Source organism: Eptesicus fuscus, chromosome 21, assembly GCF_027574615.1.
Source record: "Eptesicus fuscus isolate TK198812 chromosome 21, DD_ASM_mEF_20220401, whole genome shotgun sequence".
Classification (NCBI taxonomy): Eukaryota; Metazoa; Chordata; class Mammalia; order Chiroptera; family Vespertilionidae; genus Eptesicus; species Eptesicus fuscus.
Window position 1 is genome coordinate 39,127,118 of NC_072493.1, and position 26,817 is coordinate 39,153,934.

The 26,817-nt window shown below is 53.7% G+C and overlaps 3 protein-coding genes across 9 annotated transcripts; 1 reads left to right on the forward strand and 2 right to left on the reverse strand.

The window, feature by feature from the left end:
* Window positions 1-933: 933 nt before the first annotated feature.
* IRGQ (immunity related GTPase Q) lies at window positions 934-6,088 on the reverse strand. Its single transcript, XM_054710865.1, has 3 exons — window positions 5,950-6,088; window positions 5,125-5,647; window positions 934-3,641 (listed from the first exon to the last, which is right to left on the reverse strand). The coding sequence occupies exons 2-3, from the start codon at window positions 5,643-5,645 to the stop codon at window positions 2,303-2,305; spliced, it is 1,860 nt and encodes a 619-aa protein (XP_054566840.1). The 5' UTR covers window positions 5,646-5,647; window positions 5,950-6,088; the 3' UTR covers window positions 934-2,302.
* Window positions 6,089-6,500: 412 nt separating this feature from the next.
* On the forward strand, window positions 6,501-10,776 carry ZNF576 (zinc finger protein 576). Of its 2 annotated transcripts, XM_054710660.1 has the most exons (3): window positions 6,501-6,705; window positions 7,056-7,177; window positions 8,858-10,776. In XM_054710660.1, the coding sequence occupies exons 2-3, from the start codon at window positions 7,093-7,095 to the stop codon at window positions 9,283-9,285; spliced, it is 513 nt and encodes a 170-aa protein (XP_054566635.1). In that variant the 5' UTR covers window positions 6,501-6,705; window positions 7,056-7,092; the 3' UTR covers window positions 9,286-10,776. The 2 variants fall into 2 exon arrangements, with proteins under 2 accessions (XP_054566635.1, XP_008156609.2); XM_008158387.3 differs by lacking the exon at window positions 6,501-6,705 and having other exon boundaries at window positions 6,905-7,177.
* ZNF428 (zinc finger protein 428) lies at window positions 10,775-26,549 on the reverse strand. Of its 6 annotated transcripts, none has more exons than XR_008554949.1 (5): window positions 24,361-24,703; window positions 23,158-23,353; window positions 18,043-18,537; window positions 15,569-15,691; window positions 10,775-10,846 (listed from the first exon to the last, which is right to left on the reverse strand). XR_008554949.1 is itself a non-coding variant. In XM_054710656.1 (5 exons), exons 2-4 carry the CDS (start codon window positions 23,231-23,233, stop codon window positions 15,577-15,579), a joined length of 663 nt encoding a protein of 220 aa, XP_054566631.1. In that variant the 5' UTR covers window positions 23,234-23,353; window positions 26,180-26,549; the 3' UTR covers window positions 10,776-10,846; window positions 15,569-15,576. The 6 variants fall into 6 exon arrangements, 5 of the variants coding, with proteins under 5 accessions (XP_054566631.1, XP_054566632.1, XP_054566630.1 ...); XM_054710656.1 differs by lacking the exon at window positions 24,361-24,703 and adding an exon at window positions 26,180-26,549 and having other exon boundaries at window positions 10,776-10,846; window positions 15,569-15,668; XM_054710657.1 differs by lacking the exon at window positions 24,361-24,703 and adding an exon at window positions 25,834-25,885 and having other exon boundaries at window positions 10,776-10,846; window positions 15,569-15,668.
* Between the last annotated feature and the right edge of the window lie 268 nt (window positions 26,550-26,817).

A 26,817-nucleotide genomic window follows, 5' to 3' on the forward strand; every position in this document is an offset into this window, starting at 1 on the left:
CTTTGACAGTGCCTGGAGCCATTCTGGGTAGAGCCAAATGCCTTTTCCCATCTTCACCATCTCAACTTGAAGGGGACAAATTGTGCCAGTGGTGGGAGTGCAAGCTGGAGTCGGGGGAGCCAGCCCTCCAGCATCTGCCCCTCAGATCAGTTAGCCTTGTCTTCAGCTGTCAAAGGAAATGGAGTCTCAGAAGTGATGGCTGTCACCCAGCACTTTGATTTCACAGAGGAGGAAATAAGGCACTGGTCCAAGCCACCCAGGGTGACGGTGGCAAAGCTGTGCTTGCTTCCCAGGTGCCCTGAGCTCAGACGGGCACTTTCTCTCCTCATCTCAATCCTTTTCCCTGTCTTGTGGCAAGAGACTGACAATCTACATTTCCAGTCCTAGTGCTGCCGAATAAATTAAAGTAATAAATATTTACTAAGCACCTACTGTGTGTCAAGCACTCTTCTGGGTGCTGGTACAGCATAGAACAAGACAGACAAGGGGATAATAGCTAATAATAGGTAAATAAATAATTGTCTACAGTAATAAGTACTACAAGGAAAATTAACCAGCCGAGATGAATATTTGGGGGAGGAGGTGAGCTACTTCAGTTAAGAGTGATCAGGGACGGTCTCTGAGGGGACTTTTGAGCTGAGACCTGATTGACAGAAGGAGCCACTCATGGAAATGTTAGGCAGAATGAACAAGTTCCAAGGTCCTGAGGCAGGGCCCCAGATGGCCCACTCAAGCATCAGAGGGAAGATCTAGAAAGCTGGTTGGGGGATGGGGTGAGGCAGAGAATGAGAAGAGGCAGGGGCCAGGCTACATAAGAGCCTCTCTGTGCTGTGGGGCCTAGAATCTGCCCTCTCTGAGCTTTGCTCTCCCCAGCTAGCACAGAAGTGCTTCTACTGGATGGCCTCTCAGGTCCCCCTTGCTGGTCTCCCCCTTCTCCCATCCCCCCCCCCCCCCCCACTTGCTGTTTTTGACACTGAAGAATTCTGTGACCTGTGGCTGCTCCTCTACGTGTAGGTGCAGCCTAAAACATCCCAGGCATATGGCTTCTGCCTTTGCCTCACTTGCGGCCCATTCCCACAGGCTGCAACACCTGCCCAGCGGTCTTTGGGTCCCTCGCTCACTGCGGCACTCCTGTGTACACCAAGGGAGCCAACACAGAAACGTGTGGATTAGTGCAGCAGCACAGCGGCTTCTCCAAAAAGGCAGATGGACAAAAATGCCAAGACCAGAAAGGGTTCAGGTTTAACGACAGCAGAAACCAAGTCCAAAATCAGAAGCCACTAAAGGAGAGCGGGGAAAAGAGGAACAGACTCCCCAGAGAGCTCCCAAGTCACGCAGCACCTATAAAATGGGGCGGTCTTATCCCTCCAGAGAGAGGGGCATTTCCAGGACCACATCCATTAGGGATTTGTAGGAGATACCTGAGGTACGGGTTCCTGCCCGTCTACTGCCAGAAAGCCTCATTCCTGGTGTCTGGCCACCCCCCAGAGCCCACCAGACCCCTTACCTCCTCCCCTCATTCTTGTGTGGCCATCCTCCCCACAAATGCTGGGGTCCCCCTTCCCCAGGAGCAAATACTGAACATCTCTCTCCTCCCCAAGAGAGACCGGAGGGTTTCTAGCTCTGTCACACAGCCCTGTTCCCTCCTCTAGACGCAGGCCTCCCACCATCCAGGAGTCAGGAACCAAGGTCCACAGGCCTCTTGGGAGCCAGGAGTCTGAGACCCCCGAGACTGCCCTCCCCCTCATGAAGGTTCAAAGCCCACTACATCCTTCCCCCTAGAAAGCCTACTCCCTACATCCCTTTGTGCCTTAGAAGTCCAAGAGTTCCAGCTCCCTGGAGTACCCAGATCCCTTCCTCCATCCTGGAACCCCCAGGACGACCGACGAGTCCCTCACCAGGAATCAGGGCTTCCACACCACCTACCCCTGGAGGACTAGATGTCCCGTACATGCAGGATCTACTCCCTTCTGGAGTCCAACTGCTCAACTCCCTTCAGGACACAAGTCCAGGGGTCCTGCCCCATGATCCCCAGAGAAATCAGGAGTCCTGACTCCCAGATTCCATTCCCCTTCAAGACCTAGGAATCCGGGTGACTAGAAGTCACATAACCCAACCAATAGCCAGCCTCATCCCCTCAAGCACCCAGGATTCGGATTGGCGAGACATACTTGCTCTGTTATCTGAGGCCCAGACATCCCAGGCCAGAGTCTGGACCCCCAAACCCCTTCCTCTAAACCGGACTTGGGAGTCCTCAGCCCCTGGCGGAGCACCCCGGTGGCCCTGGCCTTCACCCCACCTCTCACTGAGCAGGCGCGTGCGGTGCCAGCACTGCCTCCGCATCCGCCAGCATCTCGTCCAGCGCCTGCAGCAGGACGCCGTGGGCCGCGCGGTAGCCCAGGCCGCCCGTGGCCGCCGCGCCGCCCGCGGGCCACAGGAAGGAGAGCGCCCCCAGCGCCGCGCCCCCTGCCGTGCCCTCGCCAGCCCAGGCGCCCAGCCTCGCCTCCACTTCGGCGCGCGTCACTGGGCCGGGGAAGCGCGTCCGCTTGGCCAGCTCCCCGGGAGCCAAGCCCAGCGTGCGCTCGCGCCGAGCCAGCGCTGCGGGTTCGAGCCCCAGCGCCCGCCGCCACTCTGCTAGCTGCCCGCGCAGAAGTGCCACGTCACAGGCCCAGCCGAGCCCGGGTACGGGTGCCGCCGCCGCCGCCAGGCTGGCCAGCAGAGCCGGCCGCCAGGCCCCAGCCCGCAGCGCCGCGGCCTTGGTTCGGGCTGCACGCGGGGACGTGGGGGGCAGCGCCAGCAACAGCGCGCCCGCCTGGGCTGCGGGGAGCGCGCGCTGCAGCCACTCGCAGAGCCCGGGGAGCCCGCCCCTCCGCAGGGGGAACACGGGCGGCAGCGCCTCCTCCAGCACCTCCCACGTGTCGTCCTCAGGGCTCCAGGCGGCCGCACGCTCGGGGTCCCCACTGCCCGATTGCTTCGTGTTGACGCCAACCTGCTGCAAAGGCTCACTGCCTGCTTTCTCTGAACCTTCCCCATCGCCGCCTGCTTTCTGCGACCCAGGGCCACGTGGGTCCCTTCCCTCGCTGCGTGCCTCCTCCAGCCCCCCTCCACCTGCGTTCTCTAAGCTCTCCCTGCTGGGCTTCTCGGCCTTTTCCTCTTCTTCCAGAGACTCCGGGTCCTCGCCCTCACCGTCTATTCGCACACAGACCAACGGGGCATCCGGTAGCACCAAGGGCCGGACCTGGGCCCAGTCCTCCTCAGTGGGGGCTCCAGGGGTGACCAGGATGAGGGCATCGTAGTGGGTTGGGTGGGGGACGGCAGCAGCAGTCGCGGAGCCCAGAGGGATGGTCCAGAGCACCACATTGGGGCGCTCTGGGGCCGGATAGGGTGTGGGCCCAGGGGGGGCCGAAGCCGGCACAGCACCTGGGTCCCCCGTATCCAACCCAAGCAGCATGTCCAGCACAAAGCCCGTGTCAGCAGTGCCGGCGATGGCCAGGTCCAGCCGGGCGCTACCCAGTCGCTCCAGGCCAGCACGAACCCAGGAGAGCGCTGCCTCCAGGCCACCCCTCTCGAAGGCCTCTCGTACAGCCTCTAGCTCAGCTGCTCCCAGCACCTCGAAGCCATCCTGAGCCGGTGGCAGGAGCCTGTGGGGACAGGAAGGGATAGGGTCAAAGGCAGAAAAGGGACTAAAGCCCCAGAGAGCTGGCCTAGGGGACAGGACTGGTCCATGATGACAAATGAATAATCTTGAGTGATGAAGGAGCAGAAAAGGGAGGGGCCAGTTGATGTCCCAGCAAATAGAAACCAGGGTTAAGATGAAAAGGGAGAGGTTTAAAGCAGGGATGGGGTGAATGCGCTTAGGTTTCCAACAGGGCCGAAAACCAGACCCAGCTGTCTTCCCCGGCACACAGTCTTTTGGGGTGAGGCTTTTCCTAGGGAACTGCAAGGTTAAGAAATAGCTGTGCTGGCCCTGACCGGTTTGGCTCAGTGGATAGAGCGTCGTCGGCCTGCGGACTAAAAGGTCCCAGGTTCGATTCCGGTCAAGGGCATGAACCTTGGTTGCGGGCACATCCCCAGTAGGAGGTGTGCAGGAGGCAGCTGATCGATGTTTCTAACTCTCTATCCCTCTCCCTTTCTCTGTAAAAAAAAAAAAAAAAAAAAAAAAATCAATAAAATATATTAAAAAAAAGAAAAGGCTGTGCTGGGTGGGGTAAAACACTCGGCAGGCAGGGCTTGGAACAAAGACAGAATCAGCACTGCATTGTGCACTAAATGAAAGTGTAGCACCATTCACGATTCCATATGGGCAAGGTCACCAAGAGGGCTCTTTCCTGACACGGGGTGTAAGGAAGGGAGGAAAGACCAGGGAGAAATCTCATCTACTAGTTCTTCCCAGGGGGCCGTGGCTAAGGAAAATAGATGAGCAGTGGGACTGAGGGGGAGAGGCTGCCCTCCCTAAGCCAGAGGCAGCTGGGGGACAAAATTCAGGAGGCAGCCAGCAAGTGGACACAAAAATGAGAGGAGATTAAAGAATGGCGATGGGGGAGGGTACCCAGAAATAATGAAGCTCACTGAGGGTGTGGCTTTAGGGCAACTGGGGTCACTTGAGAACCATGCTGACGGGGAGGATGAGGAAGATTTGAGACTCCAAGCCTTCAGGTAAAAGCTCTGTGAGGATCACAAGTGGAAGAGTGAGCCCCTCTTCACACTTCTGCACGGGGGCAGTATTTGGGTGACAGCTCTCAGCCTCTTCTAGAATTCTATTTAGGGAGAGGGGCTGGTGACCTCAGAGCACTCAGGAGGCGGGAGCTGGTTGACCGGTCCCGACCTCCTGCAGGCCCCCAGCAAAGGGCGGGGCCTCTCTAACAAAAGAGGGTCAAGCAGGGCCGCTTGCTTGAGCTTGCTTGATGGCAGCATCGCTGACCACAAAACCTGACCACGGAACGTGCGCTAAGGGGCGGGGCCTGGCTTCTTGGATTTGGGAGCAGGGCCTCCAGCAGTTACGCATTAAGGCTGGCCCCAAACTTGCGGGGGGGCGGGGGCTGGAAGACTTAACGAGCACCTCTGGAGTGAGGTCTACCTGAAAAGACCAGGCCTCCCCAGCCCACCCTGAAACGCCAGGCTCACCTCTGCAGCGCCTCCGCCTGGCTCCGCAGCGTCGCCCGCAGGCGCTCCAGTTCCTCGCAGCCGTCGCAGTCCGCCTGCAGCACATAGAGAGGCACGGCTCCCAACCCAGCGGCGTCCAGGAGGGCCGCTGTCTGATCCCGGGCCTGGGCTTCATCCTCTGAGTCCCCAGGACGGAGGTTCCGCACAGCCAGCAGCGGGGTTCCTCGGGCCAGTGCGGCCCGCGCTGCCTCCCCCAGCGCTGGGGCCAAGGGCTCGTCGGTGCCCTCAGGGCTGGGCAGCACCAGGACCAACATGTTGGCCTCCGCTGCCCAGGGCCCCGGCGCAGCGGGTGGGCAACTCAGCTCACCCAGGAAGAGGCCTGGGCCCGCAGCTCGCAGGCTGGGGAGCCCGGGGTCCGGCCGCCCATCGGGGATCTCCACCACGTCCACGTCCTTGTTGCACAGCGCTGCAACCAGCGCGGACTTCCCCGCGCCCGGGGGCCCCAGGAACAAGGCGGTGACGTCGCCCCGCGGTAGAGGCATAGCTGGAAAGCAAGCGACGGGGAAGACGGGGGTCAGGGGGCGCCCGGCCGTTGTCTTTGCGAACAATCCCACTCTGGCCCTAGACTTCAGTCCTCCGCCCTGTCCCCTTCTTCCATTCCCAGGGACCTAGAAATCCAGCGCCGAGACCCTGCTCCCCAGGGACCCGGGGTCCTCTCCGGTCCTCTTTATGGATGTGTTCCCCTTTCTACTTCAAACACTCAGAAATCCGGCCTCTAGCCCTCCTCCTCCCTCAGGGTCACGCTTATTTTTAATCCCCCCCACCCCTCCCTTCCAAATCACCAACCGAGCAAACGGCCGGAGGGTACTGTCGCACAGTCGCTGGTGGCCGGCCCGCCGCTGAGAAGTCGGACGGCCCGGGACGGAAGCGGCTGGAGCGCCGGGGTTTGGGGTCCTCCAGACGTGCTCGGGGAGCTCTAGCCTGACGTCACTCCTTTCAGGAGGAGGTGCCAGGAAGGGTGATCGGGACCCAGCCCTTCGCGGCGCCTGCGCAGAACGGCCCCGGGAGCTCGCTCCCTGCTCGCGGCCGCAGAACCTGGAACAATGCGGAGCCAGGGCGCCTGCGCGCCAGGAGCGCCGGCCACACCTGCGCAGTGACTGCGGTCCGGACGGCACGGGTGGCTCGCAGCGTCATCACGCCGCACCCCAGTGCGGAGAAGGACCCTTCCTGCTATTTTCGGGACCGAGGGGCTCGACTGCATCACTGCCGGGTGGCAATCCAGGATCTCGGCTTCGAGAGGCTCATCAGGCGAAAGAACATGGAAACCACCGGGACCCTGAGACCCGGCGGGCCCTTCCCGGCTTCCCTCCGGGGGGCGGCGCTGTGACGGGCCACTGACAGGCGCCACGAAAGGCAGCCTTTCTGCTGTTGGGAGCCCAGCGGAGGCCGGGGCTGCCTACCTGGGGAGGGGCGCGCCGAGGGCGGTGATCCAGGCTGCCGGACCCCGCAGCTGAAAGCGCGCGGAGGCGGGGGCTCTGGGTGGAACAAGTCTCAGGATGTCAGAGACGGCTGTCGACCGGGAAGAGGCGGGCTGAAGCCTGGGTACCACCACCTGCCTCAGGAATTGTGGGAGAGACGGGGACCAGGATGGTGTCAGATCCAGGGTCCGCGCTCTGAGTCTAGGGAGCTCGTTGGCTGTAGGGCTTGGGTCTCACACAGGTGGGATGGCTCTAAGGGGAGTCACAAACCCAGGGAATCGAATCTTTGGGGGTGGGGTGGGGGGAGTGTTGAAGTTTCTCTAGTGAGAGCGCCATCAGATTAGAGTTCAAGGAGATGGTATGCCACGGGGTCAAAGGCTGGCAAGGAGAGCCTCCGTGCCAAAGGTCATAGGGTTAGTGGGCTCTCAGGCTGATGACAGATGAGCCGCTTCTTTTGATTTACTGTTCGATCAGGCGTGCTCCTCTCTTGACCAGAGGGGTCCTAGTCACCATGGAGGACCCGCCTCCCGAAGAGACCATGGAGCAGCTGGATTCGTCAAGAGAGAGGAGTCCCCGCAGTGCAGGAGGCGACATCTGTGAGTACCGCTGGCCAGAGGGTGGGTGCAGGAACTGATGGTAGAAGGGTTTCTGTAGCATTTCAATGTCCAAGGGGCCGTAGGGACTTGCCTGTTGGGGAGCTAGCCCTACCAGGCACTGCCACTCCCCATCTTATTACGCTCAGATGTACCCACCCTGCTCTGTGCACATAGTATGAATGGGATGCAGTTCAGAGGGACAAAGTGGCCTCCAGAAGGCTTGGGATGGGAGATGTGGCTGGGGTACAACAGAGACTGAGAGGAACCCCAAGGTTCCAGTTCCAACTCTGGGCAGACTTGCCGTGGGACTTGGGACTTGGTCTCCCTGTCTGTGAAAAAAAGTCTGCCATTACTCACCTCTACTCACCACAAAGGGGTGTTATGTAGGTTAGTGGCAGAGAAGATGAAAACTTGAGGGTAATGAAGGTAGCCAGTTTGACATAATAGCAACAGCTCCCGCTGAATGCTTCCTACCATCCAGACCTCCTCACAGCGCCTGTGAAATTCGTTATCACTTTCAGTTGAGGGAACTGAGGCAAAGAGAGGTTAAGTATTTCTAACAACGACAGCCCGAGTCAATGCCCTCCAGCCAAAGACCCCGGGAACACACCCGTGGTCATTACTGCTCACTGAGGGAGCACACACACTGCAGGGGTACCAACTGCTTATAGGATTGGAGTTTGTGGTAGGTGATTCTGGGGAGGGTTTAAGGAAGAGGGTTTTGCTCTGGATTGGATGGTGCCAGGAATCGGGGCAACTCTTTGGTTGGCTATCTTAAGAAATCTTACCTAGAAGGCAGAGGAACAAGCAGGGCACAGCCTGTGATTGGTAAAGCAGCAGTCACCACTCATATTAGCCAGGACGGGGGCGGGGGGTGTTTGGTCATTTTTGTGGCTTAGACAATATTAATGTTTTGTCTGTGTTCAGATGCAATTGTGGCATGATCTTGCCTTTTTTCCCCCACCTAAAACTGTGCAAACGCCTTTAGTGGTTGCAACGGGAAGTGGAAAAAGAGGGGATATGACAGCTCCGGCTCTGGGGCAGCTTCACAGACTCTGTGGCCGCCCTCCCACTGTTGGCCTGATTCAGTCAGTGTGGCCTTGTCTGATGATTTTCCGTAAAATAGTTTATATTCAACAGGACAATGCCAAAGCCGATCAATAGTGCCGGGCCAGCTCCTGGCTGTGGGCTGCTCTTCTCCTTCTTTTTTAATACTAATAATTACAAACCACTGTGTAGAGTGTTCTAAGCACTTTACGTAAATTCATTCATGTATTGCTTACAACAGCCCTATCAGGTAAATGCTGATGGGGTTATGACCCCACTTTCCAGATGAGGAACCTATTGTACCGGCCTGGAAATAGTAGAACCAGCCCGTCTCCAGAGGCTGTGCTCTAATCACACAGCAGTATTGGGAGGACAGACTCCCTGGGTCCCAGTCCTAACTCCATTTCACTTCCTAACCTATGACTGTGGGCAAGTTACCTAACTTTTCTGAGCCTCAGTCTGCTTATTCATAAAGCAGGTCCAATAATAATTTGCCTGGACTGCTGCCCAGCCCTGGCATACGGCCTGGCACATAGTAAGCACTGAATGTTCATTGTTGGCATGATGCTGGGGCTTGGGAGAAGTCCTGGAGACTCTTGCTGGCCTCCCCCGACCTCTCCCCACGTCCCTCAGGCCATCTGGGGGCCCTGCAGTGCACCCGCTGCCTCATCACCTTCGCCAATTCCAAGTTCCAGGAGCGCCACATGAAGCGGGAACACCCGGCGGACTTCGTGGCCCAGAAGCTGCAGGGGGCCCTCTTCATCTGCTTCGCCTGCGCCCGCTCCTTCCTCTCCTCCAAGGCCCTGGTCGCCCACCAGCGCAGCCACAGTCCTGCTACCAGGCCCTCCCTGACGGTTGCACCCACCATTGCCCAGACCACCTTCCCCTGCCCTGATTGTGGCAAGACCTTTGGGCAGGCCGCTTCTCTGAGGTGGCACCGCCAGGTGCAGGAAGCCCGCTTCCCTCCTGGCCCCTTTGCCTGCACTGAGTGTGGGCAGGACTTTGCCCAGGAAGCTGGGCTGCATCAACACTACATCCGGCATGCCCGTGGGGACCTCTGAGTGCAGCTTCAGCCCTCCCCAGGGCAACGGGGGCTCTGTGGCTGGTGGGACTACCTTTAATAATGGGGTGGGCCCTTGGAGGAATTTGCTGGAAAGGCAAAGGGCTCCCGATTAATAGAACCCAGAATATGCTCTTTAGAGCTTCAGTCCTTGGAGGACAGAAAGGCCTTCGGGGAAACAGTGAAATCAGACAATCTTGAGATCTTTTGTTAAATATATATAAGAGGGAAAATTATTTTTATCTCCCTCATTCCCAATTAAGTAGTTTGAAATCACAAGCAGCTGTAGATTGTGTAATCACCTTTAATTCCTCCCAGATGGATGCCATGGGCTGTAGGAGCAAACTGCCCTGGCTTTGTGCCTGACTGGGGGCAGGGAAGGTGAGTGTTGCTGGCCTGTGAAGCCACCAGATGGGTCGCAGCCCTGGAGCAGGTCCAGCCTTGGGGATGGCAGCAGAGTTAGGAGCTGTACTGAGTAATGTGGGGGTTGCGGTTCAAATCTGTCTTCTCTCCACCCTCTCCCAGCCTTTCCCACCCGAGGGGCCGTGGCATTGGGTGTCTCTGTCCTCCCACTCCAGATAACTGACTGCCATTTAAACAATTTCATGTGCCATTCTGGTCATGGATATTTTGTATATGTGTAGGTGAAATGACATGAATAAACTAACAAAAATAGTATCTAAAAACAGAAAAGCTCTACAGTAAGATAGCTAAACAAGGAACTCGGGTTTTTCAGCAGAAATTCCCAGAGTACATAAGAAGGGCATGAGGAGGGGGATCTCAGGGTGGAGCCCTGTGAGGAAACTGGTTTGGAATCAAACAGAGATACCTTCTGTTTCCTGCTGTATTTGGCCAGCATTGGGAGATTTCCCAGTAAGATCCTATTTTCAGCTCCTGAGAAGCCCATCCTTGGCTGAGTGTCACCTGGCCGATTTAACTCCCTGGCATTACCTGCCCTGCCCTTAGACACAATGGTTGATGCCCTGTATACAATAATCATAGACTCATTTAAATTGAGGGATGCTTTTAAAGCCCACAGGTGCGATGGATGTGGTAGTGACTGATCGCTGTCTCCCAATTTTTAGCTAGGCATATGATGGCTACAAAGGCCACATTTCCCAGATTCTCTTGCAGCTAGCTGTGGCCATGTGACTAAGTTCTGGCTAAATTCCTGGGTAGAGTCCTCCAGCTTCAGAAAGGGACATGCCTTCTTCCACCTTCTGCCTGGAATGTGGACATGGTATCCACCATTTTGGACCATGAGAGCAACAGATGGGATGGCAGAGCAACTTCATGCAGCATTGCCATCATAGCAGCCAGACAACACCCCCTTCCCTACTGTTATATGAGAGAAATAAGCCTCTATCTTGTTTAAGCTGCCATTAGCTTGGGTCTCTGTCACATGCAGCAAAATTTATAGCCTGAGGCAGGTGTCTGCAAACTATGGCCAAATCCAGCTTACCTCCTGATTTTGCAAATAAAGTTTTATTGGAACACAGTCATGCTTGTTCATTTACATATTGTGTATGGTTGTTTTCACATAGAACAGCAGATTCGAGGAGCTGCAACAGAGATTATAAAGCCTAAAATAGTTACCATACAGTAAAAGTCTACCAACCCCTTCTCTAATAGACATACAACCTACTCTGTGCCTGGATGCAGGGTTTCCACCCTGGGAAATACTACCTGTAACAGGGATGTTTGTTCGTATAGGATTTGGGGCAGGGCTAGCTAGCCTGTATCTCTTTTTTGGGGTGACTTATGGAGACACTGGTTTGTAGTCATTTGGCCATCAATGTTTTCTAAGATACAACTTTAACAAGGCCAAACATTTCCTCTGGCACATGGTTAAAGCCCAGAAGTTTCTGACCCAGATGTTTCACACACCACCACCCTCTCCAGCAGCCCTCCCCACCGCCCTGCCAAACCTAAGGATCTAATCCCACATGCTCTCCAAGACAGCTGCCTGCCCAAGTATACCCTTGGCTTCCTGTTCTCTCTACACTCTCCAGATGTCATAAATTCCTAAGACTTTATATAGTGTCACTGGTGACTCCCAAATCTATCTTCAGCTCAAAACCCAGACTTCTCTCCATGAGATACAGCCACCTGGACGACAAATGGGAATTGCAAACTTAAAGTGGATCCCCTGCAGTCCCCTACCTCCACCATAACTGCTATTGTATCAGTAAACCACGCACTCGACTTCTAAATTCCTGAAGAATCTGATTACTTCCCCCCAGCCCTACACTCCTAACGGATCCCCCTGCTATGACTCCCAGCTTCCAGTCTCTATTACAGACCACCCCCTGTGTATGTAAATCAGCTTATGCCACTTCTCATTTAAAACCCTCCAAAGGCATCCCATAAATGACTTCCAAAGACCTTCCCCAGGCCCACAAAGCCCAACAATAACTGAGCCCCAGCCCACTAAGCAATCTCAACTCCCTCCTTGCTCTGTCTTCTTCATCTCTCTCCAGCCACACAAGCCAGGCTGGCTTCTGCCTCAGGGCCTTTGCACTTGCTGTTCCCTCTGCCTGGAGTGCTCTTACCCAGAGCTTTGCAAAGCCACTTCCTCATTATTCAGGTCTCAATATGTGCCATCTTCTCAGAGAGGTCTTCCTTGACCTGATTGGCTAAAGTAGCACCTCCAACCCTTACCTTGATTTAATTTCTTCCCACCACTTTTCAACACCTGGAGTTATCACGCTTGTTTATTTCATTGTCTGTGTCCTTATGTTGGAATCCAAGCTCCTGAGGGCAACTGCTTCATCCCTAGCACTTAGGACAGTGCTTACCAAAGAGAATTAAAAAATGCTTTTTGACTATGTGTTAGCCTAGTCGCAGTGATGGGCAACCTTTTGAGCTTGGTGTGTCAAACTTCGCCAAAAAACTGAGCATAACTCGGGTAGTGTGTCACTTTGAGGAAAAAACTAACTCCAAGACTCTAGTCGCAAATGTTTCATCCTCGGCATGCGGCCGCGTGTCATCAGAAATGGCTACGCGTGTCAGTGCTGACACGCGTGTCATAGGTTCGCCATCACTGGTAGTGTCTCTTGGCCTGCAGCCTGCCTTAGAGAGCTGGCTTCCTTAAGTTCTGCCATGAGAGATATGGGCAGAAGGAAGGTAGGAAGAAGGGGAAGGGGCCTCACCTTGCTTTGGACTCTTGCTGGAACCCCTCCAGCAGCAGCTCAGGCTCCAGGACCTTCCTATACTCACACCAGGCGCTATGCCCCTCTTGCGGTTTAAGCACCAGCACATGGCACCTTGTCACTGGTCCCTGCACCAGCCACACGTGGCCTGCCCTTCAAGCACCTATTGGGTTCTGGTAATCTCACTTCTCTTTCTGTATCCCAGTCCCAGAGGTGGGAACTTCTTGCAAACACATTTCTGGGTTATCTCACTTTTTCACGTTTTCCCTTTCCGCCTTGTAACACTTGTGTGACCAATTCCCTGTATTAAATCCTCCCGTTGGAATGCTAGCTTGCTTTCCATACTCTGGCTGGGCCCCTAGGAACAGAATGATCCCACTGGCAGCAGACTGGGTCTCCTGATTCCCAGGCTCTCCTGATTCTTAGGAATGTTTGCTGACAAATGGGTAATTCTCTACATCTATGCTTAGCAAGCAAGTCCTGTCTGAGGGCAGAGGAGGGCTTAGACATGCCGCCCCAGGAAGTAAAAACCCATCCATGTTGTTTTAATGAGCTGTGCATTTCAGCTTTGATGATTCTGAGATTCAATAATGTTAAGCTCTAGTAGATATGAAAGTTTCAGTGGATAAATGTCAGGTTCTGAGATTTGGAGCTTGTAGTATGAAAAGTATCAGTTTTGAAAAATGTTTTGGTTGCCCTGGCCAGTGTGGTTCAGTTGGTTGGAGCATGGTTCTGTTCACCAAAGGTAGCAGGTTTGATTCGGTCAGGGCACATACCCAGGTTACAGGTTAGATCCCCAGTTGGAGCACGTGCGAGAGGTGACCAATCAATGTTTCTCACTTTGATGTCTCTGTCTCTGTCTCTCTCTCCCTCCCCTCCTCTCGCTAAAAATAAACTAAAAAAAAAAAAAAAGATGAAAGATGCTTTGGTCTAACATTCTGTAACAGGCATCAAAATGCAGATGTTGCCCTGACCGGTTTGGCTCAGTGGATGGAGTGTCGGCCTGCGGACTCAAAGGGTCCCAGGTTCGATTCCGGTCAAGGGCATGTACCTTAGTTTTGGGCACATCCCCAGTAGGGGGTGTGCAAGAAGCAGCTGATTGATGTTTCTCTCTCATTGATGTTTCTAACTCTCTCTCTCTCTCTCCTCTCTCTCCCCCTCTCTGTAAAAAATCAATAAAATATATTTTTTAAAAATGCAGATGTTCTTTGGGGCCAAGCAGGTAACATAAATCAATGAAGCAAGAAGGTATGAGGGGTCCAGATATCAGGTGATGGGGACTGGGCACATGGCAGGGAATGCCCACATTAACACGAGGTGACCCTTACTCAGCTCCATCAAATTACTGCCCCATGGGGTTGTGGGTTCAGCAATCTAGATCTCCAGTTTTTCAAGAGAAGCCAGAAACCTCCATTTCTATATGAAATCTGCCTGGAGGACATTTTCTTTTGATTTTTAGAGAGAGGGGAAGTGAGAGGGAGAGAAACATCGATCGGTTGCCTCCCACATGCGCTCTGACTGGGAATCAAATCCTCGACCTTGGCAGGATGACACTCTACCAACTGAGCCACAGCGGCCAGAGCAAATCAGACCATTAAAAAAATTTTTTTTTTAATTGATTTCGGAGGAGAGAGGGAGAGAGACAGAAGCATCAATAATAATGCCTCCTGCATGCCCCCTACTGGGGATTAAGCCTGCAATCCTGGCAAATCCAACTGACCTCCTGGTTCATGGGTCCACTGAGCCACACCAGCTGGGCTGCCCATTTTTAAATGTTGGTAACCAATGTGACTGAAAAACCTCAATAATTCTGTGGAGACTAAACACACTCCTGCGAGTCAGAAGGTGGCAGGGGACAGCCAGACTTCTATTTCTGGTGGCTTCATGGCTAAGGATATGTGCCCTGCATCCAGTTGTCTGGAATCAAGCCTGTGTTCTGCTAATTACTGGTGGCTAACTCAGTGTCTCTGTGCCCCAGTTGGAGCAGCTGTAAAATGATCATGATAGCAGACCCTGTGCCTCTAAAGATTATGACGATGATCAGACTCAGAGAGAAAGCCAAGGTCAGTATAATGCTCTGCCTTCCTCACTAACAAGCCTCTTGGTCTTGTGCGCTCTACCACAAACATCCCAAGCAGGCTCTCACCACAGGGCCTTTGCACCTGCTGTTCCCGCAGATAGCCACAAACTCACTCTTTCCCCTCCTCTAGGTCTCTGCTCTGTCACCTTCTCCATGAAGCCTTCCTGGACCACCCCACTTGGAGCTGCTTCACACACACACAAGCCTCGCTATCCCCTTTCCCTCCACAGCACTTTCTACCTTCTAACAGTATATCCTATATAATAATCCTATATAATAAAAGGGGAATATGCAAACTGACCCTAACGGTGGAACAACCGGGGAACGACCAGTCGCATGATGCGCACTGACCACCAGGGGGCAGACAGTTCAATGCGGGAGCTGCCCCCTGGTGGTCAGTGCGCTCCCACAGGGGGAGCTCCATTCAAGCACAAGCCAGGCGGCAGCACTAAGGATGCCCGACTTCAGCTTAGGCCTGCCCACTTCCCGTGGGGAATGGGCCTAAGCTGTCAGTTGGACATCCCCCGGGGGCTCCCTGGCTGCCAGATGTCTAACTGCCAGCTTAGGCCTGATCCCCTGGGGAGTAGGCCGAGTTGAGGGACGCCCCCTGCCCCCCACAGCACAAGGCCTCTAGTGTATTTTATATTTTGCTTAAATATCTAAAGTGTCTGTCTTCCCCAGTATAACTTCCACAAAGGCAATGCTTTTTGTTCATCATGTTCACCATTCTATTCCCAGCTCCCAAAATAGTGCCTGCATCTCATAGGTGCTCAATAAATCATTGTTGAATGAATGAGTAAATAAATAACAGTCCTGCCCTGGCCGGTTTGGCTCAGTGGATAGAGCGCCAGCCTGTGGACTGAAGGGTCCCAGGTTCGATTCTGGTCAAGGCCACATGCCCAGGTTTTGGGCTCAATCCATAGTTGGAGGTGTGCAGGAGGCAGCAAATCAATGATTCTCTCATCATTGATGTTTCTCTCTCTCTCTCTCTCTCTCCTCTCTGAAACCAATAAAAATATAGATTAAGTAAGTAAATAAATAACAGTCCCTACCTTTGCGCTTAGCCCAGGGCCTGGTCCACTGTGAGCGATGACTTGATGGTCATTGTGGAAATTCCGGTTCTATTCTCGAAGGTTCTTAGTTGCCAAGCTTCTGAGTTAACACAAGTAAAGCGCCTTAGAACAGGATTGGCACACAATAAATGCTCAGTAAATCATACCTATCATTATAATAACTAGGCTTCTATTTTCAAAGCGGCTTCGGTGCCAAGCTTCTGTGAATTAGTACTTCCCATCTCAGAGCAAGAGCCAAAGTTTGGACAAAGTTGTAAGGCGTTGGCCCCCTGCTCCCCTCCAGCTCTGCCCTCCTTCCTTCTCCTCCAGTGCCTCTGGTCTTCCTGATTCTGGCAGACTCCTGCCTCTTTCTACCCGGAATGATCTTCCTACCCATGTGCATGGCTCCTCCTCTCTCTCCCTCCTTCAGGTCTGTCACCTCCTCAGGGAAGATTACACTATTTAAAACTGCAACCCCCCACGGGCAGGTGTGGCTCAGTGGTTGAGTGTCTACTTGAGAACCAGGTCATGGTTCAATTCCTGGTCAGAGCGCCTGGGTTGCAGGCTCAATCCTCAGTAGGGGGAGTGCAGGAGGCAGTCAATGGATGATTCTCTCATCACTGATGTTTATATCTCTCTCTCTCCCTTCCTCTCTGAAATTAATCCTATATAATAAAGCCTAATATGCAAATCTACTGAATGGTGGAATGACCAGTCGCTATGACACACACTGACCACCAGGAGGCAAACGCTCAGTGCAGGAGCTGCCCCCAGCCCGCAGGCCCCAGGCCAGCTAAGGCGGGTGCCAGTGCCCCCACCCCCAAATCACCGCGCAGAGGAAGGCAACCGGTGGTGGCCAGGGGTGGGGCTGGTGAGCGGGTGGCACCAGGCCAGCCAAGGCAGGTGCCAGCAGAGGCCCCCTAATTGCCCCACTGTCACCCCACAGATCAGCCCTGATCACCGGTCAGGCCTAGGGACCTTACCCGCACAAATTTTGTGCACCAGGCCTCTAGTAAACATATTTTAAAAAATTGCAACCCCCTTCCAGAACTCCCTTCTCTGCCTCTTCTGCACAGCAGCCATCATCACCCAGCATATGCTAATCTTGTTCACTTTCTGCCCCCCTATAAACCCCGAGGACAAGGATTTCATTTGCTTATTCCCCATGCTTAACACACAGGTCCTCAAATGATGTTTGTGAAATGAACTAATGAATCACAGTTCCTACCTCAGAGCTATTCTAAGGATCGGATGATCTCATGGCTGTAAGTGCTGGGAAAATGGCAATTGATTATAATTTTCTATTTTTGTAAGTTCCTAGATACACAGCATATATAAAGCTCTTGGGCTCGCACTTGGCACCCAGGAAACGATGATGATAATGAAAGCCCTCTTTGTGCAGGTTGTCAGGTGAAGTGACAGAGAACATGAGCTGTCCTCCACTATCCGTTCTTCTGCTTTCGGGGCACTTGGCTAGGCCGCCTTTCCCGGACTCCCTGGCAGTGAGCTGTGGCCATGTGGCATAAATGCAAGCAGTACGGGCCACTTCTGGGCTAGGCTAGGGCTTGTAAAAGAAAACCTTTCCAAGCTCCCACGCCATAACCAAATGGATGACAGCAGACTTTAAGAGATGGTCTGGGTCCCCAAATCATTAGATGGATGCTTGCAAACCTGAAATACCCACCCTGGGCTGTTATGTGCACAAGACACAAAATTCTGTTGTGCTTGAGCCTGTGTATCATGGGTTCCATGAGTAAATACATGGAAACCACACTGAACACATCGTGTTTAGTCAATGATAATCATCTAGGCAACAACAAACCTAAAGTCCCCTCAAGGACCGTGGTTCTCAACCTTTTTAATGCCGCGGCCCTTTAATACAGTTCCTCATGTAGTGGTGACCCCCAACCATAAAGTTATTTTCGTTGCTACTTCATAACTGTAATTTTGCTACTGTTATGAATCGTAATGTAAATATCTGTGTTTTCTGTGGCACAGGTTGAGAACCGCTGCTGTAGAGCCTAAGACCATCGGAAAACACAGATATTTACATTACGATTCATAACAGTAGCAAAATTACAGTTATGAAGTAGCAATGAAAATAACTTTATGGTTGGGGGTCACCACAACATGAGGAACTGTATTAAAGGGTCGCGGCATTAAAAAGGTTGAAAACCACTGCTCAAGAAGGAGCCCGGGGGATGAGGGGCAGACAGATGCCCAGGCGTATGCCTCATATGCTGGAGTGTAAAAACACACACGCACACACACATACACACACGAACACCAAACACACGCTGGACCGACACACAGAATTTGGCTTTTATTCTGGCCTCACACATACGGCTAAGACGACACAGATAGGCAGTACTCCATCCCCCAGGACCATCTCACCCACCCAATCTCTTCAGCCCCCTCCTCCCACCTCACCCCTCCTGCCAAGCTTCTGGGTAGGGGCTCTGCCTACACCTCACCCCGGGCATGCAGCATGAAGTGCCCATGCAGCTCCCCAAGGCTGTCGAAGGAATCCTCGCACTCCGTGCAGTGGTAGGTGCCCTCCTCGTCCTCGTCCTGCTCCTCCTCCTGCCCAGCGGGTTGGCCCTGGCCCTCCCCAGCCCGAGGTGGCTCTCCCTCTCCCTCCCCAAGCACCCTGACTTCGGGAGCTGGTGCTTCCTGGGGGGCTGCAGTGGGACGGCAGAGCCGGCAAGGCGGAGTGCCCGGTGGGGCCTCCCCGAGGGATGAGCGGCCACAGAGCTGGCAGGGCTGGGCTGGGGGGTCCGGGGGCTGGGCTGCACGGGGAGCCCGGCGGGATGGGCCCCCACGGCCCCCACCCAGGCGCTGCTTCACTTTGTAGCCAGGGTCATATTCGGGGTCGTCAGTGGTCTCCTCTTCCTCCTCCTCCTCATCTTCTTCCTCTTCGGAGTCCGGCTCTGAGTGTGTGTATTCGGAATTAGAGGAATGCTCAGGGCCTGTTGGGGGACGGGTGAGGAAAGACAGCGGCATCAGAGGACAGAGGGCTGTGCCTGGGTGGCCGTCCCCGCCCTGAGCCCCATTTAGTCAGGCTCGACAACAGATGGAGAGGGGGGCTTGGGCCCAATCCTGCCCTTCCCCACAGATGGCTGCCCATTGCAGAGAACAGGGCCTGGCACACAGTAGGTGCTCAGTGTCTGTGTGTCCAGCAAATCAATGTCTTATAAGAACTGTATCTTAGCTGAAACCGGTTTGGCTCAGTGGATGGAGCGTCGGCCTGCGGACTCAAGGGTCCCAGGTTCGATTCCGGTCAAGGGCATGTACCTTGGTTGCGGGCACATCCCCAGTGGGGGGTGTGCAGGAGGCAGCTGATCGATGTTTCTCTCTCGTCGATGTTTCTAACTCTCTATCCCTCTCTCTTCCTCTCTGTAAAAAATCAATAAAATATATTTAAAAAAAATAAGAACTGTATCTTAGGGGGTTAATAAGGACAAAATAGGAGTAAAGTGGGAATAGCAGCAGCGGCAGCAGTGTCCATTGCTTTTGGAAGAGCCCTAGTCTCATGTAGTAACTCACCTAATCCTTACAGCAACCCTGTGAGGGAGGCACTATTATTATTCCTAAGTGACAAATGGGGAAACTGAGGAACAGAGCAGTTAGGCCTCTAGTCATACAGTTCTAACGGGGAAAGTTAAACATGGGTGACTGCCTATGCTGGGTCATTTTAGGGAGAAGGACAAACATTTGAACAGATATGCAAGCGAATTAAAATACACAATACATGTACTTTGACGTATGTGGTTTTATATATAGTCATGTGCTGCTTCATGAAAGGGCTGTGTTCTAAGAGATGATTCCTTTGGCAATTTTGTTGTTGTGTGAACATTACCGAGTGCACTTACTCAAATCTAGACCGTCTAGCCTACTACACACCTAGAGTATTTCTGTGGGGAGGAAAAATAATCTCCCTCTGCCCTTCTGGGTTGTTGGCTGAGACATCCCTGTAATACAGACAGACTCACAGGAGAGAAAAAAGTCTAGTAACCCATACACTCCCTGTATACATGGAAGACTCAGGAAAACTGAGTAGCTCACCAAAATGGCTAAAGCCACCACCTTAAATACCTTCCTCAGTTAAAGACAAGATGTTGGGGGAGGGAGGGGTCAGCTATGGCAGATTACCAGAAATAGTGGTAAACAAGGGTAAGGTTGTTATGCAGATTTAAGTCTTAGTCTTCCCACAAGGATGGAAGTTTCTAGAGATAAGGTCATCCCCCTTCCCGGTTCTTGAAGGAGACACCCTTACAAATGTAAATGCCTTTTATAAAGGGTAACTTCTACTTGGTTTTCAGAGCTTCTCCCATGCTGCTGTTTCTTGGGGAGGAGGGGGGAGTTGAAAATAATCCTTATGCTAAATAGACCTACAGTTGACCCTTAAATGCCCTGGGTTTGGGCTAAGGGGGTCAACTGAACAATCAATCCTCTTTAGGAATGAGCCTGAGAAATTCAAACCTGTGCTGTTCAAGGGTTAACTGTATTTGGGGGTGACAAATTATGTTCCCCTATAGTTCCTGGGCTACACACCCATACAGCATGTTACTGTACTGAATACTGTAGGCAACTGGAACAGTGGTGTATTCGGGTAATGCGTTGCGCTATACCCGTGGTCGGCAAACTGCGGCTCACGAGCCACATGCGGCTCTTTGGCCGCTTGAGTGTGGCTCTTCCACAAAATACCACGGCCTGGGCGAGTCTATTTTGAAGAAGTGGCGTTAGAAGTTTAAGTTTAAAAAATTTGGCTCTCTAAAGAAATTTCAATCGTTGTCCTGTTGATATTTGGCTCTGCTGACTAATGAGTTTGCCGACCACTGGCCTAGGACTACGACAGCCGTGCCCTGTGTCCCTGCTGGCCCTTTCCTCAGCTTTCTCCGCCAGCCCAGGGGGATCCTGTTAACAGAGCAGCCACACCCCAGGCATGCACGGGCCCCAGGGCCTTGCCAGCCTCTCAGGAGCCGGACTAAGGCTGCTCCTGCCCTTCTGCCACGTTTCTGCTCAAGCGCCACCTTCTCAGTGGCACCCTGATCATTCTGTCTACCCAGCACTCCCCATGCCCCAACTCTGCTTTATTTTCCTCAGCTGATTTCCTCAGCATCTGGGTGTGTGCTTATTGCTTGTCCCCCAAAGGCGGAGACTTTGTCTGGTTCATTGCTTGGGTGGCCCCACGGCCCTGATCTCCCTCCCTCCTCCAGGCTTTTGCCTCTGTTCTCCCAACTGGGGCCACCTTTTCCATTTCTAGCAGCAAACCCCTGCTCCTCTTTAAGGTCCCAGCTCACGCCTCACCTCCTCTGTGAGGTCCTCCCTGACTCCCCAGGCAGTCAGTTGTCGAGCTCTGGACCCTCTAACACAATCTGACCACCTAAGCAGTAACTATCTGGATCTGGAGACTGGAGACGCCTGGAAGGCAGGACGACCTGGCTGCCTGTCTCTGTGTCCCCAGCAGTTCTGAGCCTCAGTCAGCCTTAGGAGACATTGGCTGAATGTCTTGGGATAGGGCCCCACCCCTCTTTATCCTCCCGCCTCTGACTTCACACACCTACCCTCCAAGATCTTCAATGCCCATTATGACTTCATGCAGCTGTGAAGTTTCTTTCTGTGAAAGAAAACCAGGTGGTCGTCCAGGGCTTTCACGTCCTCTTTGACTTCCAGGACCACAAGCCCTTTTGCGCCCACCATGCCTTCTCCACCTACAACGCCCAGCATGTCTGTGGCATCCACTGGACCCTCGATGCCCACAGCGTCTCCCAAGTCTCCTCCCTCCTTGAAGACCACTAAATCAGCAATGCCCACCAAGCCACCAACAGCTCCCAACTCGGTCACGAGCCCCAGCAGTTCCAAGTCCACCAAATGGGAAAGTACAAAGACAGCCCCTTCGAACCAGCCCAGCAGCAGGTCCAGAGTCCGCAGCAGGGTGAGAACACCCAGCAAGGCCAGCACTGACACCAGGGCCAGCAAAACCAACAAGGCTGGCAGAGTCAGACGCCACCACCGGAAGGGCGCACACAGCCGGGGCAGAACGCCTGGCAGAAGGGGAAGACACTCCAAGAGGTCACCCAGCAGGGTCAGCACTCCCAGCAGGATGAGAACTCCGGGTGCCAAACGAGGCACGCCCAGCAAGGTAAGAACGCCCTCCCAGCAAACACACAGCGGGAAGAAGAGTTACAGCCGGCCTAGAGCCAAGAGCTGGAAACGGAGCGAGAGCCAGCCTAGGAATATGAGCAGAGAGAGCTATAGCCCACCGGGGACCTCGGACATGGGGAAGAGTCCGAGGCTGGCTGCAGTCCCCAGTAGGGCAAAGAGTTACAGCCCCAGCAGGACGACCTTCACGGAGATAGGTTACAGCCCGTCTCCCTCGTCCTTCAGGCGGGTGAAGAGCTACAGTCAGATGTTCACCCCTAGCAGGGAACGGAGTTACAACCCAAATGAAATGTTCAGCATGGTCAAGGGTTACAACCAGGAGAGTGTATCCAGCAGGACCCGAAGTCGCAGCCAGTCTAGCACCTCTGGCAGGAGCCGAAGTCACGGCCGGTCTAGAACGCCCAGACGGGCAAGAAGTCGCAGTCGGAAGAGGACCCACAGCAGGGTGAGAAGTCAGAGTTGGAAGAGAAATCATAGTAGGGCAAGAAGTCGTAACCGGAAGGAAACCCCCAGCCAGACGAGAAGACATAGCCAGTCTAGAACCCACAGCAAGGGGAAAAGTCAATACCAACCTAGAACCCTCAGAAGGGGAAGAAGTCACAGCCAGTCTAGAAGCCGCAGCAAGGAGAGAGATAACAGAAGAGCTAGGAGCTCCAGCAAGGAGAAAGGTCGCAGAAGATCTAGAAGCCTCAGCAAGGACAGAGGTCACAGACGATCCAGAAGCTCCAGCAAGGAAACAGATCACAGCCGTACTAGAACCCCCAGAAAAGAGAGACATCACAGCCGATCTAGAGGCTCCAGCAAAGAAAGAGATCACAACAGATCTAGAAACTCCAGCAAGGAAAGAGGTCACAGACGATCTAGAGGCTCCAGCAAGGAAAGAGATCACAGACGACCTAGAAGCTCCAGCAAGGACAGAGATCACAAACTATCTAGAAGCTCCAGCAAGGAAAGAGGTCACAGACTATCTAGAAGCTCCAGCAAGGAAAGAGGTCACAGACGACCTAGAACCTCCAGCAAAGAAAGAGGTCACAGCAGATCTAGAAGCTCCAGCAAAGAACGAGATCACAGCCAAACTAGAACCCCTAGGAAAGAGAGACATCACACCCAATCTAGAACCCCCAGAAAGGAGAGGGGCCGCAGTCGATCTAGAACCCCCAGAAAGGGGAGCGGTCACAGAGCTGGGACCTCCAGCAAGAGAGAGCACAGCCGGTCTAGAACCCCCAGCAAGGAGAGCAAGCACAGCCGGTCTAGAACCCCCAGAAGTCCCAGCTGGAAGGGATCCCCGAGCAGGGTACGAAGTCCCAGTAAGAAGAGAACACCTGGCGTGGCAAGGAGCCATTCCCCGTCAAGATTTCTCAACAGAGCCCCAATCCCAAACCAGGACGACATTCAAGCCAACACCAGCTTTAAAACCACCTCACCTGGAGAGAGGTCCTCATCATCTTCTTCCAAGCTGGCATAGCCTCCCGTTTCAGCTGGCTCACGAGTCTCTGTCATGGCCAGAGGAGGAGACGGGAGCAGAGCGGAAGCTAGGCAGCGTCTCTCCCCGGCCAGCTCTCCGCAGCTACACCTGGGCCACAAGTTCTCTAATGCAGGGTGCCAGCCGGTAGAGGGATGCTGGAGGGGGAAAGGAAAGGCCTGTGGTAACTCAATAAATTTTTACATAGCACCTGCCTCCCCAGGCCTAGCTGTGTGCTCAGTGATGGGGGTAAGGCCAAGATACCCCACCTCTGGCCCTGACTGCCTCCTGGGCCTTGGCTGCAGGCCCTGGGCCGATGGAGACTTTAATTCCCCCATCTGGGCAACAAAGATATCTGTGGTTCTTATTCAACGGGGTGGGGAAAGATAACATTCCAAATGTTTAGAAGTGGATACTAGCACGGCCATGATTCAGAACTGAGACTGGAACTTGGTCCAATGCTAGGCAGTTAGTTGCTGGATTGTGGGAAAGTCGGGTTGGGGCAGGACTCAATATGGCAGTTAGGGGTATGGACTACTGGTGTAGTGGTGATATACCAACCAGTCTAGAAGTATTTAAATATTTAAACAACTGGTATGCCTGTGCTAGTCTGTGAATATCAGCCCTAGTTCTATATCAATTTACACCCTGGCAAGATAGTATCTAGGTTTGGATCCTAAATCTGCCCGCTTCAAGGAAAGGCCTTAACTTCTCTAGCCTGTTTCCTTCTGGATACAAAGAGGGCTTCCCGCCCTAGGTGGTGTGGCTCAGTAGATAAGAGCGTTGGCCTGCGGACTGGAGGGTCCGGGGTTTGATTCTGATCAAGGGCACATACCTTAGTTGCAGGCTCAATCCCCCGCCCTAGTCAGGGCACGTGTGGTAGGCAACCAATCGATGTGTCTCTCTCACATTGATGTTTCTCCCCTGTCTCTCCCTTCCACTCTTTCTAAAAAGTCAATGGAAAAATATCTTCAAGTGATGAATAAAAAAAAAAGGCGGGGGGGGGGGGGGGGCGTCTAGGACTTAACTCATGTACTCCTCTTAACCACGTTGAAACAGATGATCTCCTTTGTACAGATGAAGGCTGGGAGAGGACTAACAAGTAGTCCCAGGTCACACCAATTGGTAGGTACATGAACTAGGATTTGAAGCCATGCCATCCTACCTCTCGTAAAATGATCCTTCGGCTGAAGATATTTTTCGAAGATTCAGTGGGTTCATTCATACAAATTTCTCGTAGGTGTCAAGTATTCCATTAACAGTAGCTGTTACTACTCCCACTCCTGACTCTATAAACCTCAGCCATTCCAGACTTCTCCCTCTCCCCGTGCATGCCAGGACTTTTCACCTCCATGGGTCTTAGTAAATCCGGCCGTTCTTCTCTAAAATGTCCTCCTTCCCCCTTGTCAGCCTGGAGAACTCCTACTCACCCTCCAACGCTCACCTCAAACACAAGAACCTCTGTACGTCTTCCCCGCTCAAACTCTACCTCCGCCTGAACTGTGCTTTCTCTCTCTCTTCACCATGGCCCGCCCCCCCCGGGCCCCCCCCACCAGAACAAGTTAGTGAAGGTGCTGGCAACATCAGCTGCACTTCTTATATGCTAAGGCCTGTCCTGGGCAGTAGGTGTACAATGGAGCCTGGAAGCCAAGTTTAATGCTGGGGACTAAAGAGAAAATGATTAGAATTAGTCTAAAGGAGGCTAGGGCAGGAGAGCTTTCTAGAGACACCTAGATATGGGCCATAATGGCAGAGAACAGTTCTTATCATACCCTACTGCCTGTAGGGCTTCATTTAATTTGGGAATTCTACTTTATGTCAGGACAAGGTTACCAGACTTAGTCACTAAAAACAGAAGAACCCTGGCCGGCTGCTCAGTGGTTAGTGTCCGCCCGTGCAGAGGTTTGTTCCCGGTACCTCTGTTGCAGGTTTGATCCCCAGTCCTAGTCGGGGCGCAGGCGGGAAACAACCGATCACTGTGTCTCTCTCACGTGGATTTTTATCTTCCCTCCCTCCATCCCTCCCATCCCTCCCATCCTCTCTAAAAATCAATGGAATATCCTCGGTGAGGATTAACAAACAATAAAAAAAACAGACGACACCCAATGAATTTGAATTTCAGATAAACAACAACTAATTACTTAATATACATAGTAGAGTCCATGTAATATTTGGGTCGTACATTTGTTTATCTGAAATCAAGTATTTCAACTGTCAGTCATACACCAGGAACACTGGGGACTTCCTATGAGATTACCGGGAGACATTGCTCACCGGTCTAACCTACCCTTCCCCTTCCACATCACACAAAGCCCCTTGCAGAGTCCTCCAGAGGACGGGTAGAGGCATTCCTTGGTGCACAAGCCCCACTCCTCAGTGACTATGACGGCTAGACTGGCTCCCATGACTTTACAGAGGCATAAATGAGGCTACCACATGCCATGTGGAGGGGACCCCACAATGTCCTGAGCCTACAGCAACCACCTCCCAAGATTCCCTGCCTGAACCTAACAGGCACCCCTTCCCACAATGCTGGGGGAAGGAGCCAGAGCAAAACGTGTCACGGCACAATAAGGACCAGTCCCCATAATGCCCTGCGGCAACTTCCCCCAGGATGCCTCAGGCCTGCAATGACCACCTTTCAAGGAGCGATCGAAGCACTCCTAGTTTCCAAGATGCTCATCGGGGGTGTGTGTAACAAAGGTTCCCCGCAAGAACTAGGGTAATTCTTCCCAGAATGCACCAGGCCTATAACGACTAGCGGACCGACTCCCACACGATTAGGGCAGGGCGTCCCTTTTTTTTCACGTTGCGCCAGGGCGGCATGGAGCCGCTCAGAGGGAGCCCAGCTCTTGTCCTCAGGCCATCACCGCCCAAGATCGCTACCGGCTGCTTCGTGACTGAAGCCGTCACTCCCATCATGCAGCAGGGCCGCAGCGCCCGCTTCCCAGCATGCCCCGCGCACCTCGATCCCGGACACTCACCGGCTAGGGCGGCCCCCGCTCCGGCGCGGCGGCGGCGGCGGCGGCGGTGGCTGCACGCCTGGGCTTGGCGCCTGCGCTGCGAGTAGGATGGGAAGGAGCGCGAGGGGCGTGAAGAGCCTAGGGCGCTTGCGCGCCGAGATGGACCATTCCTGGCGCACAGTGTGAAGAGGGGCTATCCGAGTCGGGCCATCGTGAGGCCAGCGCAGGGGGTTCCGGGCTTTGCCCCTCGCTGTCCGGGTTTACTTGGTACAGTCCGCCACCGGCCAGATGGAGAAATTGCAGGGCTCGCGCGTGCGTGTGCGGGGCAGGAACGCGCTTTATAGAAGATGGGATGAGCCAGGGGTAGGGGAACGCCAGCTCGGCCGGGATTCGGGACCTGAGGCCTGTTCATTTGCATAATCTTAGCGCGGGACAATGGAGGCCTCGAGCACTGAATGGAGTGATTTGCATATTCCCCGGAAAAGCTGTACTCTGGAGCGCAGTGATTAGCATATGTGGGGCGGGGGGCGCGCGCCTGAGCAAAGCGCATGCGCAGAGGGACTGCGGACTAGCGTGAAGCTGGTAGCCTTGGTTTAGTAGGAATCAGTTTGCATCACGAGAGGCGGCTCAAGGGTCAGGACCCTTACCGACCCTCACAA